Below are 15,810 nucleotides of genomic sequence, written 5' to 3'. Positions count from 1 at the left end.
CTAGAGCGCACCCCTAAATTTTCATGGGACGACAAGATGGGGACAGCAATTTTATATATTTAAAAATAATAAAGAAATTCACAATATGCATATGCCATAAGCATGAATAATAAGTAAAACACATTGAAATAAAACTAACTAGTTAAGAAATCTGAAATTCATCTTAGTAATTATAAAACCAAAAACTCATTTGGTAAATGTTGAATTTTCTAATAACTTAGTAGATTAAGATTATATATTCGAAGGAAAAGCATGGATCATAGTCTGACATAATACATATTGTGAGTGCCAAATGGAAAATGCATCATAATAACACAAAATGTCAATGGAGTCCCTAACTCAATGGCCATACTATCATGAAGGCTAAAGCTACTCATAGATCCTCTGCATTAATGTTGTCCAAAAATGTTTAAGCCTCACTTCTCTATCATCATCATCAATGCCATCTAATAGTACATTTACCAATCTTGCCAGGAGAGATGGATTATCCACCTCATCATCAATCTGGGAAGGATCCTCAAGATCCACATCCCATTGTGTTGTAGGTCCTTATAAATACTTTGGTGCTTTCCTTGTAAGAAGGTGAAGTCTGCTATGCACATAAACTAGTTTTTCCGCTCTCTTAGATGTAAGTCTATTCCTTTTAGTAGAGTGGATACACTACATGTGGACCAGTTCCTTTCTGCAATTGAGGAACAAACAACCTATGATAGTAAACACATAGCTAAAGTGTGTATGTCTGGAGCTTTGTCCCCATACTTCCTCCACCATCCACTAGGATTTCTTTGTGCCATACCCATCAAATCTTTCTTTGCAACATTAGAGAAATTGGGGCCACTGAGCATTGCAAAGTCAAAAGATTGATCTTGAATCATGGTTGTTTGTTCCTCTATATACATCTTTTGTATGGCATCGATAAACCCTTGTTTCACTTCAGGATCATCTATTGGTGACACTCTACCTTCCCTTTACACATGCCACTTTGGATTAAGTGCATAAGCAGCCATATGAAGAGGTGTGTTCAACCTGTTCCATCTCTTTTCCATCAACTTTTGGATTTCATTAAAAGATTCCAGACGGGTCCCTCTGACGTATGATGGGTTTGACATGTCTGATCATGCTGTCAATTGACTCATATATTTCTCCAAGGTTAGGGGAATCTGAATCTGCATACCTTATTAGCTCCACAATTAGAGAGGTGAAAGAGACAATGTATTTCACATCAAGCCACCATTCCTCATTCAAAAGAATCTGTCTTATCTTCTTTCCCTGATCTATTTTACCCCCCCATGTAGACCACTCAGAATTGATAACAATGGCCTTTAAGGCTTGTTGCGCCTCTAGCATATGATCAAGAAGAATAAAATAGGTAGCATACCTTGTATCTGCTAGTTTGAAAAACTGTTTTTTTGCATAAATCCTGTAAATAGCTCGAGAGGCATGGTGGTTGCAAATGAACATTTGTGCCTCTCTTGCATCCAAAATAATATGAGCGTTCCAAAGGGAGTGGCAATGTAACAAACATAATAATAAATAATAAATAATGAAAAGATGTAAAGGTATGCCTTATCAAAGAAACATGTCTCTTAGTGTTTATAACGGGGTCCCTCGTTGTAACATTCGTCAATTCAGTTATTCTATCATCTATCAATATATATATTATTTACAATACATTTGTGTATTTTACATTTAAGTACAAACAGTAACTATTTGTTTAATGCAAAAAGGCATGCACATCTGTAAACAAATTGATATTCAAGATGGACAAGTATACCTTGTACAAGTCCAAGGAATTATAAGTCCACGAACGCAGCTTGCTGTATTCCTCTCTGTATCGCACTGGCCCATTCTCTGACCTGGAATAAAATACCACACCTCTTAGAATTGATAATCACAAGGAAACCTTGACAAAATAGACGATGTCCAGATTTATAAGATATACTCATGGGTTTGCAGCCACCATCTGAATTTTTTTGTTCTCTACTTCAAACATTGCCATATGATAAATAAAGTTTACAAAGAGCCTAGGCACAGACATACATATTCAACACAGAAAGAGCCAATCAAAGAGAAGGAATGCCATGTACATGATTGTAGTCTGATGTTATTCAAGCTTCACTCGGTGAAATCTAAGCTTGATTCATTATCAAATGAAAGCTGTAACATAAACAGTTTACTACTTATTGACTTTCAAGAAGTATGTCCAGAGACTCCTTAAACAGGAAAATTAAACTTGGTTAAATGTCCAAATTGAGCCTGTAAACAACCTTGCTTTGAAATTCTGAAGGGTCATTTCATCTACACTAGAAACATTTTCTCAAAATTTGTTGAAATATCCAAGCTGTCTTGGGTTGCCAGTAACAAAGACCAAACACTAATAATTGGATGCATATTGATTCAGAAGTAATGCAGCCTTAAGTGTGAGAACACTAATAATATTTGAAATTTGAATCTATCTGAACAAATCAAGATTCACATTCTCCAGTCATAAAACAATGGGTCAGCCAAAGTTGCATTTTAACAAGGGCAGTAATGGTCATTTTCCTTATTCCACAACAGGTGCTGCAAGATGAAAAAAAAGGGATCGTGCCAAACAAATCATTTTACAATTAATTACTGCTTAAAGGAAGATACTCGAATGCATGGTTACCTAGTTCCTGTTCATGTTTGAATTTGAATCTAATGAAATTCGACAAAAAATCGTGAAGACAAAATCAAGTTCGATGAAATCCAACATTAAATTTGACAAAAGTTACCCTATAGTTTATTAAAAATGTCTTCTATATTTTAATTTTACAACATATATAACTTTAATAACTGTAATACATATATAAATCTATATATTAATGTATTAGTTAATATTAATTATATATAACATAATATATATAGACTTATAATAAATTATATATAACTTTATATATGTTTCCTAACCATTTTTTTATACATATTAATCCCTTGAAATTTAAAACACTAATTAATTACCATTAGAGATATATTAATCGCTTAACCATGTAAAACCCTTATCAACCTGTTGTCTTATTCAGTGATTACTTTGTGTCTACCTGCTTCACAAATCACCTGTGTGTCCTCTTCAACATTCCACTCTTTGGGAGACCCAGAGAGTTTCAAGACCTAGGAAAAGAATGAAAGAAATAAGGTAAGGGTGTTTGTGGACCAATAACTCAGATTATCACTTTTCCTTATTTCCATGGCTTTGGCCTTATTGCGCGAACTAAGGTAGGCAGTGGGAGCGTGTCATGTCACTCGAATAGGTAGATCTACAAAAGTCCTTACTTTGGTTATGCATGGCTGCCACATATGCCAGTCCATAGAGAGCATTCAATCAATGAAGATAGATCTCAACCCTAGGTGAGCTATGTTTGACCTTTGGACACACTTGGCCATGCTTGATCCCCGCAATATCAGGCTTCCTAACACTCCACAACTAGGTGTTGAAGAATGTAACTAGTGTCGGTCTTCATAATTATATTTGAGTTATAATGTAATGTAATTGTCAAAAGAAAGAAAAGGAAATTTTATTGTAAAATAATTGACTTGTTAAAGCACAGGTTTCATGCTTGGGTCAATGATTAATAGGTCAAAGCCTCCATTGTAGGTTTCTAGGGTTTGTGTCAAGAATCCTTGTCCATGTCATTATGTACAAAAACCCTTCTTGGGCTTCATCAATCAAGAAAGAAATTTATTTTGATGTAAATTAGGTCATTTAGGCCTCCTCTACCAAGTCGGCCTCATCAAGGGAATTCGACCTCACAAATTCACTATATACTGGCAGCTATTTGACCGCATTTGATGTACCAACCAAGAAGTTTGATCTGCAGTAACTGGAGGCAGAAAAGGAGTGAAATTCCCAAGGAGGAGAAAACCCTAGCGAAGGAGGAGGAGACATTTGTCAAGCAAGAAGAAGTTGTTTTTCTCTCTTTTTGACTCACACGTGCAATATTCTGAGCTACTAGGGAAGCCGAAATTTCGGATCTGCAACGGGACTGAAATTCTGAAGTTGGAGGCCAAAATTTTGTATAGTTGTTGGGTTGAAGTTGGTTGTCAAGAAGAGACCACTGGAGTTTTCATAATCATCTTGGAAGGCTGACTTGGTGGAGTGAGGAAGGTCTTTTGGTCTAGTCAAAGGTCTTAGTTTGTCTCATTTTGATTTGAACCTACTAGTGGAAGAGTTTGATTGGGCTTTCCCTTATAGAGAGGCTTTAGCCCTGGCTGAGTGCCTATATCTAGTGTCCTTGATCTTCATGTTTTATTTTGATGATTGCTTGATGAAAGGAAGATTAAACAAGAACATAAAGAAAGTTAATAAGACTATAAAAATATCACAAGTAATTATCAACATAAGAGGATCTTTTTTCCTTTCTGTTTTTCTAACATGGTTTCAGAGCTAAGGTAAAGAAGGAAAGAAAAAGGCAACTTGAAGATATATTAAAAGGGTTAAAGAAAAAGGATCATATAAGAAGAGGAAGGCCTACTATCTATATCAAGAAAAGAAGACATGACAATGAAGACTGAAAATAAGCTAGAAGGAGCCTCCAACTATAGGGCATGGAAGAAGAGGATAGATCTCATCCTTGCTAAGCACAAAGTATTGGATTTTGTTCTAGGAAAAGTTGCGAAACCAACAGATGATGCAGGAAAGGAAAAGTACAGGGAAACAAACATCTTGGCCATGAATCTAATAGTAGATGGAGTAAAGGACAATCTAATCCCCTACATATCCAACATAGATACTGCACAAGGGATGTATGAAGCTCTCTCCAAACTATTCACCATCAAGAACATTGGACAAATAGCCAGTCTCAAGAATGAACTAAGAACAATGAAGATGACAAAAGATGATATTGTTTCTTCATATTTTGTAAGGATATCTTGAATAAGAGATGAACTACAAGCCATTGATGAAGCTATACCAAAAAAGGAACTTGTGATTGTTGCACTATTAGGTCTACCAAAATCATGGAGCTCTTTTGCATCAGGTATTAGTAGTTGGAAGGACACACCATCTTTTGAACAAATGTGGAATGCTTGCAATCAAGAAGAAGCCCGCATCTCATTAGCAAATAATAAGAAGGAAGAAGATGAGGACAACACCTCCAATGCATACTCTGCTAATCACAAGAAGAAGGGAGGATACAAGAAATTCAAAGGACCAAAGAAGAAAGTTGATCTATCAAAGATTGAATGCTACAATTGTCATAAGATGGGACATTACAAGAGTCAATGTCCTGAAAATCCAAGGAATAAAAAGAGAGAAAGAGAACATGCAAATGTTGTTGATGAAGCTCCACCAAAGAAGAACAAGACTAAAGAATCCGAAGTCAAAGACTTATACTATTAAGTCTTTCCTTGCATATCCTTCTAGTCCCCTATTTTAAGTTTTGTGAATTTTGTCTTTTATATTTTGATCTAATATGGTTAGAAGTTCTTGAATTGTTTTGATCAGTTATACGTATCCCTTAGAAAGATTGGATTAAGAGGGAGTCTTCACCATTTTACCAAAAGATAAGTATATTGTTCTTTATTTCCTTTCTCATGTTTGATTTTCTTCACACACTTAGATTAATTTATATCGTATACTCATAATCCTTTCTTTTGTAGAAAAACTTGTAGGAATATACAAAGGTTGTGCAGGAAACTTCAAGAAAGGACTTATATCATGAAAGTAGAATTGCAAATAAAGAAACTCTACAAGGTTTGTTAAAGAACAACTCAAGGTATGTTTGATTTGATTTTGTTACAGAAGAAGGTAAATATTCTTCACTTTGATATTTGCTTCATATTGCTAACTCTCCCATGTCTAGGGTTTTGAATCATAAGAATTCTTGTGTTAAATTTTTCTAAGGGTGTATTGTTCCTTGCTTTTATAATTGCATTTTTATATACTTTTCATCATTTACACATTATTTCACCACAATACAACTTAACATCATTAGCAATTATGTAGAAAGAACAACATCAACAACATTGCAGAGGAAATAAAAGGAATGTCAGAAGAAAAGCACACACACACATAGAGACACCAAGATTGGTCGAAGACCAAGGCAAAACCCCACAAGGGGGGAAACCCGCAATCAATTCTTCTTCTTCTATTAGATTTCATCAATTGTTCAACTGAGATACAAAGTACAATCATAGAGAGATCAGGTTATTGTTCACAACTCAAAGTCATGTCAGACACAACATTAACAAGGCCTCTGCACAAGAAATTATTAGAGTTTCTCTTGAAGACAAGGTATCTGCATATATCTCAGAGATGCCATAGGATCATATCAAAACTGCTAATGCCATAATATTGCTTACTACTCAGAATCAAGGTCATGACAACAAGGCCTCAATATTGTTCTTCCTATGATGCCATATTACTGATATGATGTTTCCAGAGTACAGGGACCATACATATACAGTTGTGCCACATCCCTAGTCATACTAATGAGTTGAGATCATACTAAAGAACCATATACATATGTATTAGAGATGCCAACAAGAAAACCGTAGTGATGCCAAGAAGTAACGCTGAGAAATCCATCATAGAAGCACCCAAATAAAACGCTAAGAAATTCAATATATAATCACAGAGGAACATGTCACATAAATCTGTGTAATTGTGCCTTACATATGTCATATGTCTTGCCATACATACTCGGTGCCATACGCTTTGATTGCAGAGGTACCATAAATTTGTGTGACGATGCCATACTTATCAAACCATACGCTCTCGGTGTCATAAGTATCTAAACATAAACTATACATGTGAGATTGTGCTCATAAGCAAGATATCTTTTATATATATATCAGTGTCGAGATCTATCCATAGTGTCGAACATAATCGAGACATATAACATCACTGGAACATATCAAAGACAGAGCCGAGACATATCTAGTGCCAAGACCCATGTAATGCCAAAACTGGGAATCAATGTGATGCCAATATAACAAACTAATGCCAAGTATGTGATGTAAAAGCGATGCCAACCATAACATGATGACCAAAGATGCGAGACTATTTATGGCAAAGATTCGAGTGCAATTATGTCAATGTGAAATTATTTGAATAGCGAAGGTATAGTATAGACCTCTGCAAGCTCTCACTGACGTATTTCCTGAGCACTCATTCCATTTTGACTATTAGACCATCGGTTCTCCATTTTGACAAATCAACTTTGCTAAAAAGACTCACGAGAGGATACGATTAGTAATGCAAGTAGTCTTGTAGCCAAAAGCGAGAAGACTTGTAGCCACTATGAGTAGCCTATCCAGAATATGAACAAAGATGCTAAATGCGTAGACCTCAGAACAATGTGAAGATCTTTGACCAATGCCCAGTTGCCGAGAGAAATCCAAATCGTTATTGCAAAGTGACTAGTATGATTGAGTATTTATAGTTGATTCTAATAGTCGAAAAGTCATGACTTTTGAAGAGCTGACTTGATCCAAATTTGAATTTCAAATCAGATATTTTCCCTCCAATTATTTGAACCAACTTGGAGATCACTATTAACTTCACTTTAATAATATTACAAAGTTGAGTGAGCACTAGGGAATTTCTCCCTAACTGCCAAAATTAACATCTTGTTGGGGTGATTAATCGCGAGATTGAATCTACCCTTATCATTTTATCTCGTCATTTTGTTTTGAAAAAACCCTAACCTTAGGGTTCACTATAAAATCCTAGCCTTTCGATGCTTAGGGTATGCTAATGATGAAACCCTAATCTCTTTAGGGATTATTGATAAAGTTTAGATCTCTTGTCAAAATCCTACTCTCTTAATGTTTAGGATTTTGGTAATGTTATGGTAAAACCCTAACCTTTTAGGGTTTGTTGTTGATGTCTAGAAACCCTAGATTTTCTTAGGGTTTGGTATATTAGGGATTATGACTAAACCCTTGTAATAGTCAATATAAAATCCTAGAAATGGATCTCTGGGTATATGTGCTTCCGTATAATTGAAACCCTAGCCTAGTCAAAATTGTTGTATATCTAATTTTGGAATTTGATGTTTGTATCTAGGGTTTATGATAAAACCCTAGTATGAGACTGATATAAGTCTCTAGGAAATAATAATGGAACCCTAGAAATGAAATGTTGGTATGATAACTTGATTATTGTTATTCATGATTTAGTTTTTGAAATCTAGGGTTTGTAATAAAACCCTAGTAGTTGATTTTCTAGGGCATGATAAACTCTAGAAGTATAATGTTTTCGATTATTGATATGATTTAGTTTTGATGATGAAATATAGGGTCTGTAAATATTGTCGCAAGAAGTCTAATGAATGAAACTCTTGATTGATTACAAAACATAACTAGGTTTAGGTCTTGAATATCTAAAATTTGATTTATTATGCTCCTATTATAATGACATGCGTCATGCTCTTGTACATATATATTTGCTTTTGGTTGCACTTGATTACGAGTACATAGTCTTCAGGATGATGAAGATGCTTACCTCATATTCGATGATAATTTCATGATCTTGAGCATGATGGAAAGAGCGAGTTGTGAGAAACTCAATAACATTAAAGTTCAATAGATGATCTTGTTGCCATTTGAAGGAAGATCTAAATTCTTCAGTGAATTGTTGTTGCAAAAAGGAAGAGCATGTATGACTAGAAGAATAAGATAGTTGATGGACTTGGAAAGTGTATATTTCCCTAGTTGAGAGGGAGCTTGAAGAGAAGTGAATAACTTGATGAAAAGGCCATGAGGATGTTTGAAATCGGAGAATAGTTGAAGCACTATTAATGGTTATTCATAATCAATAAAGTTGTGAACAAAACTTGGATGTTTTTGAAAGAAGTGTTGAAGTTAAGTTGGGTGCTGCCAAAGAAGTTAAAGAAGATAGTTGATAACCTAAGCAACATCAGTATATTTGAAGATCCCAGAGGTTTGTGTTAACTTGTATATATATTTGAAAGTTTGTTGCTAATTGGGATTGTGATTGTACAAGATCTCTCCATAAGAAGGTTGAACGTTTGAAGCATGCTTGGATTGGTGGATATATCTGGTTTAGTTGATAAGGAGAGATGAAGCATCTTGGGGCGACAAGATGCTTGGGAGGACATTTGGTCGGCCTGTGATGATGTCTAGATCCCGAAGTAGGGAGGGTGGTGTTGGTCTTGGAGCTCTGACCTTGGATACGCACCTAGATCCCTGGGTTGGTGTTAGAGCTAAAGCCTGATGGTACCTAGAGTGGCTAAAGCTTGGAACACACCTTAGTCCCACGCGATTAGATACCCTGGTCAGGTATATTAACCTATAGAATTGCGTGTGTTGTGACTCTTCATAAAGCATATCATTTTGAGATCTTCCATGTACCTTTGTATATATGCAATTATGAATACCTCCCTAGTTAAGAGTGTTGAAGAATGTAACTAGTGTTAGCCTTGATGATTATATTTGAGTAATAATGTGATGTAATTGGCAAAAGAAAGAAAAGGAAATTTTCTTGTAAAAGAAATTGATTTATTAAAGCACGGGTTTCATGCTTGGGTCAATGATTAATAGGTCAAAGCTTCCATTGTAGACTTTTAGGGTTTTTGTCAAGAGTGCTTGTCCATACCATTATGTAAAAGACCCTTCTTGGGCTTCATCAATCAAGAAAGAAATTTATTTTTATGTAAACTAGGTCATTTAGGCCTCCTCCACCAAGTCGGCCTCAAAGAAGGACAAGTTAGCCTCATCAAGGATGAGGGAATTCGACCTCACAGATTCACTATATATTGGCAGTTATTCGATCTCATTTGATGTACCAACCAAGAAGTTCGATTTGCAATAACTAGAGGCAGAAAAAAAGAGCAAAATTCCAAAGGAGGAGAAAACTCTAGCGAAAGAGAAGGAGACATTTGTCAAGCAAGAAGAAGATGTTTTTCTCTCTTTGACACACACATGCGAAATTTTGAAGTTGTTGGGGAGGTCGAAAGTTGTTGGTCAATAATTGTCATTGATGAAATATATACCTGTTGAGTTCTCCTATTGATTACTACACCATCACTGCACTAGTTTCATGATGACATGACTCCTATGACGAAGCCATACTGTTCCAAGAGAAGCCATATTGTCCTAATCATCTTCTGCACTAAATAATTCAAGGGCAGTCACAAAGAAAAATGTTTTTCACCACCTTAGAGGCATCTCTTCATAATGATTTCCATACCATCTGAAAGAGGATTTTTTCCTCTTTCCAATGAGCCTTTACTTGCCCTGAAACTCCAAATGGTTGATGAGAAAATGAATTTTTAAAATATAAAAATTGTATTTTTTTTATGAGCCGACCTATACATGGCCTGCTCATGTCGGCCTGCTTGAAGGGACGTGTCTCCTCATTCCTCCTTACAAGAAGCCTATTGATACAGAGTCCAAGATTCATTTTTCAACCATATTTTCGGTCAACAAAAGACAGAGAGAAGGAACAGAGTTCACGACTCGTGAACTAGACCACCGAGTAGCATTTTGAAGGTTGTTTTTGTTTACGGTAAAATTTATAATAAGCCTTCGGACCTGTGACAGCAAAACACTCTCGGACAGTGATGAGACATCTTGATATACTCTGTTATGTGCAACAACAAGCTTAAGTAGCTCGGATTCTTGTTTAATGGGCTTGGATTAGGGCTCGGATTGCAATCTCTTTGCACGGACTGTAGCATACCTTTGCAGTGGTGACTCTTTTCTCCTCAGAATACAGTAGCTTCTCCTCAGATTCTCTCGGACTGTAGTAACATATCTTGACAGTGGTTGGTGCAGCAGTTTTGCTTGGTGTAAGTCGGATTGGTGCAGCATTGGCTCAATGCCTCAAATTCCCTTTTCCTGGACTGTACAGTGCCTCGGTGTGGACTGTCCTAGTGGCAATCTAACTCGGATTTGGGTGGTTGTTTAAAGCTCGTTCTTGTGGCAATTACCTCATACTCAGGAACAGTGGGTCGGATCCTCATCATACACACAAAATTTGGTGCACTTATCATACACAGAACTGTTCTACCTCAAGCTCGGGCTATCTTCCCACAAATTATCCACAGAACTGTGACACAGTGAACACTGCAGCCCTAACTAAGATCATCACTCAGTGTAGCCTCACATCTTTAGCCCTCAGACTGAGCATCATTGACCTTGGACTGTGGAAGTACTGGAAGCATCGTTAACCTTGGACTTGGAGCAACATTAACTCTCAGACCTATAGTGATCATTGTTAAATAAAGGATAGTCAAGCACAGATTATGGCGCTAATTGAACATGTGAAGAATTGAATGGTGAAGAATCTGTTTGAAGACATACAAGTAAGTACAACAGTTATTTTCTATCAAAATAAGACTAAAGGATTGGTGTCATAGGGGTTGGTGCCTCTAAACACAAGGTTGGAGCCTTGAGAAGGATAGGATCAAAGCCCTAGAGGTTGGAGCCTCACTAAAGTCCAAGTAGGTGCTTGGCAACAGGTTGGTGCCTGGAAAATTGAAGGGTTAGTGCCCTCAAATTATTATTGTACTCAATTATTTGAAAAGAGGATTGGAGTCCTCCCTTGTTCTTAATAAAGCTATTATTATTCATTTCTTTCTTATTATAATTGTGCAGAATCTAACTAGTAAAAAGAACAATTGAAAAGAAATATTGATTCACCCCCCTCTCAGTGTTTCCAACAATTGGAATCCGAGCCAGCGTCTTCATTATCAGCCTAACAGCTGGAAAAAGGATTCTTAGGTCACAATGAAGAATCAGGGAATGACAAGAAAGATTCCCCTGTTTGATGGTACAAACTTTTGTTTTTGGAAGAAGAGGATGTCCTACTATTTAATGTCCCTTGGACCTGAAGTATGGCAATCTGTTTTGGATGAGTACAAAGCTCCTCCCACTCTTCCGATTGATCAAGATGGAAGGAAAGCTTATAATTGCAAATGTTAAAGCATTAAATTCCATAACTAGTGGAATCATTGACTCTGAATTCACAAAAGTCATGAGTTGTGATTTGGCAAAAAAAAATGTGGGACAAGCTCATTGCTTTATATGATGGGGACTCCAAAGTTAAGAAGGCAAAGCTCCAAACTCATAGAAGGCAATTTGAGAGTCTTAAAATGGATGACGAAGAAGATATTGCATAATTCTTTCTCTGAGTGGTTGAAGTCGTCAATTCACTTAAAGGCTTAGAAGAAAATATTGAAGAAAGCACAATTGTTCAAAAAGTCCTGAGATCTCTTCCAGAAAGATTTGACACCAAAGTAAGTGCCATAGAAGAAATAAAGGATTTGGATACTTTAACAATGGATGAACTTCATGGAATTCTCATTGCTTATGAAATGAGAAAAGGGATCCCAAATTCCAAGGAAGCAGCATTCAAAGCTTGAAATTCAAGAAAAAAGGGGACGAATTGGAATACCAGCAGTGATGACTCCAATACTGAATCTGAACTGGCACAATTTGTACAAAAGCTAAGAAAAGGATCCAAGCTAAAAGGTAAGTATCCTCTCATTTGTTTTAAATGTGGAAGGATAGGTCATTATGCTGCAAAATGTCCTCATAAATATGATAGTGATGATGAGGAGGAATATAAAAAGGGGATGTTCAAAAAGAAAGGATCTAATAAGAAGAACTTCTTCTCCAAACAAGACGACTCTGATGAAGATGAATTCATGATCACCAAGAAAAAATCAACTAAAAATATCACTTTTCACAAAAGAAATGATGATGAGTCAGATGAGGAAAATGACTATGCTGGAAGCAGAGAAGTATTATTCATGGCATTTACAAATGATGATGACTATGAACAAGAAGGCGAAGGAAGTATGGATGAGTTACTAATAAGTGCCATTGAAGAAAATGAGAAATTATGAAAGAAGATCATTTCTCTCAAAGTAGAAAAGGAGGAAGCAAAAAGGAGGGAAGACTTCTTTAACAATAAACTAAACGAAAAAGAAGAAATTTGTGAAAAACGTGAAGCTGAAATTGTTTCCCTAAGAAAAGAATTGGATCAAGTTAAAGAGAGTTGGCAAAGCTCTCAAACACTTAGATAACATCCTTAATACTCAAAGACCTCAATGTGACAAATATGGGATTGGTTTCAAAGGAGAATCATGAAATACAAAGGAGAATATGAATGAGGAAATCCAAAGAAGCTATGTTGACATTCTTTCTAGTCATCCAAAAGAAGAGAAGTCATTCCACCAAGAACAAAGGTCCACCTTTATCAATCCAAGGAATGAAGGAAGGACAACTCCAAGGAAGAATACTACTTCAATTCAAGGCTATTCCAACAGGTACCAAACAATCTTTCTTGGTTATTGTTTTTATTGTAAAAACTTTGGTCATCAAGCCAAGCATTGCAAGGCTCGTAAGGACAATGCTTCAAGATATAAGAATCAACAAAGCAAGCCACTTGGCCTCAGAGAACCACTAGGGGAGGGTGAGTCACCCTATGGTCCCTTGTCGCTCTAAGAAGTACCCCAAGCCCCCCGGAGTTCCCAGAGCTCAATGTATGCATTATACATGACCCTCATAAGAGGGTCTCTCAACGAATCCTAGTCGTTCTCGGAAAGTCAAGAATTTGACCTTTACCCAAGGGCTTCGTCAAAATGTCCGCAACTTGCTCATTTGTCCCAATATGATGGAGCCTTATTGCTCCTCGCTGTACCATATCCCATATATAGTGGTCCCTGATATCGATGTGCTTGGAGCGATCATGAAATACGGGATTCTTTGATAAACGAATCCCACGCTGGTTGTCGTAGAGGATCACGGTAGTATCCAATGTATGTCCAAATAGCTCGTTGAAGAGCTTCCTCAACCAGACAGCCTCACTGGAGGCCATACTCGCAGCAATGTAATCTGCTTCAGCGGTGCTCAAAGCCACCGACTTTTGCGTCCTGCTCATCCAAGAGATCAAGGCAGAACCCAAAGAGAAATAGCACCTGGAAGTGCTCTTTCGATCCACCACACTGCCTGCCCAATCAGCATCGAAATATCCATGTAGCCTCACATCTCCAGCAGTGTATCTCAACCCATGAGTGATTGTGCCTCGAAAATATCTCAGAAGATTCTTGGCACCAATCCAATGTGAGTGATGAGGCTCAACCATATATTGGCTCAACGTGTTGACTGCAAAACATATATCCGGACAGGAGTTCACCAAGAACATCAATGCTCCTATGAGTTGACGATACTCAGTAGCATTTCCCAAAGCAGGTCCGGCAACACTACCGCATAACTTCTTGAAGTTAAGCTCCATTGGGGTAGTCACGGGCTTGCAGTCCACCATACTGAATCTCTCCAATATCTTCACCACGTATTTTCCTTGAGATAGGAAAATCTCTCTTGGCTTCTACCAGGCCTCCAGCCCTAGGAAATAGTGCATCAGTCCTAGGTCCTTCATCTCAAATTCGAAAACCAACTCCCTCTTACATTTGTGAATGAGAGGGTCTACACCTGTCAGGAAGAGGTCGTCAACATACAGCGCCAGTATGAGAGGCTTATCATCCTCAACCTTAAAGTAAATGTTTGGATCGGCTTCACTCCTAGTGAATCCTAGCTTCATCAAGTAGCTATTGATCCTCTCATACCAAGCTCGAGGTGCTTGCTTCAGCCCATAGAGAGCTTTCTTCAACCTGCATATGTGAGATTCTTGATTATGAATCTCAAACCCCTCTGGTTGTTCCACATAGACTTCCTCTTTAATCGAACCATGCAAGAACGTGGTCTTGACATCCATCTGATGTAGGTTCCATCCTTGCGAAGCAGCAAGGGATATGATTGAGCGAATGGTGGTGTGTCGGGGAACAGGTGCAAATATCTCGTCACAGTCTATACCTTCCTTTTGAGAGAAGCCTCGAGCAACAAAGCGAGCCTTATATTTTTCAGCACTACCATCAACTCCATGCTTTATTTTATAAAGCCACTTCGAGATGACAATTGTTTTGTCCTGGGATCTAGGGACCACATCCCAGACATCGTTCTTAATGATGGACTCGTATTGCTCATTCATAGCATCCTTCCATACTTGATGCTTCACGGCTTCTTCGAACGATGAAGGCTCATTTTGAATGATGGTGCTCATAATGGTCAAGTATCCCTTATACTTGGTCGGCTTCTTACTTTCACGGAAAGTCCCTCTAGGTGCAATGTGTCCTTCAGCATCATCAAGTGCCCCCCTAAGCCATGAGGGCCTCTTCCTAGAAGAGGAAGGCTCTTGCAGAGGGGGATCAATGGGATCCATAGGTTCTTCCACATTGGGCATCGTCTCATCTTCCTTCTCATCCGGCTTCCTGGTGTCTTCTTTGGTTTTTCTTAGAATTGGAAGATTGTCAACCTTGCTAAGAGCCATATCTTCGTCAAAGATGACACATGACTAATCTAGACTTCCCTTTGACCAGCCACATAGATTCTATAGCCCTTAGAATTTTCATTATAGCCCACAAAGATTCTCTTCTTTCCAGATGCACCCAATTTACTCCTTTTCTCTTTCGGCACATGAAAATATACGGGACTTCCAAAAATTCTAAAATGAGAGACATCAAATTTCTTACCAATGAACATCTCTTCGGGAGTCTTAGAATCCAATGCTTGATGAGGACATCGGTTTTGAACATATACACGAGTGTTTGCAGCTTCAGCCCACAGAAACATCAGAAGCCTTTGATCATGGAGCATGGCACGAACAGTTTCCACAATCGTGCGATTCTTCCTTTTCGCCACACCATTCTTCTCAGGAGTGTATGGTGTTGTGGTCTCCCTCTTAATGTCAGCCTCTTTGCAAAAGTCATAGAACTCATTGGATTCATACTCGATCCCATTATCAGTCCTTAAGATCTTGAT

General features: G+C 37.5%; 1 protein-coding gene across 2 annotated transcripts in view; it reads right to left on the bottom strand.

Moving 5' to 3' along the window:
• The window catches only part of LOC149211084 (transcription initiation factor TFIID subunit 5-like), a 339,491-nt gene that overhangs the window by 253,078 nt on the left and 70,603 nt on the right, over window positions 1-15,810 (bottom strand). For both annotated transcript variants that reach the window (XM_089396907.1, XM_089396906.1), the window contains exon 2: window positions 1,775-1,856. In XM_089396907.1, the coding sequence (XP_089253033.1) occupies window positions 1,775-1,856 (82 nt within the window). The remainder of the gene's footprint in view (window positions 1-1,774; window positions 1,857-15,810) is intronic.

Source organism: Pinus tabuliformis, chromosome 1_2, assembly GCF_031772625.1.
Source record: "Pinus tabuliformis cultivar Carrire ecotype Pingquan chromosome 1_2, CPIR1, whole genome shotgun sequence".
In the NCBI taxonomy this organism is placed as follows: Eukaryota; Viridiplantae; Streptophyta; class Pinopsida; order Pinales; family Pinaceae; genus Pinus; species Pinus tabuliformis.
This window is presented reverse-complemented; position numbering and strand designations above follow the sequence as displayed.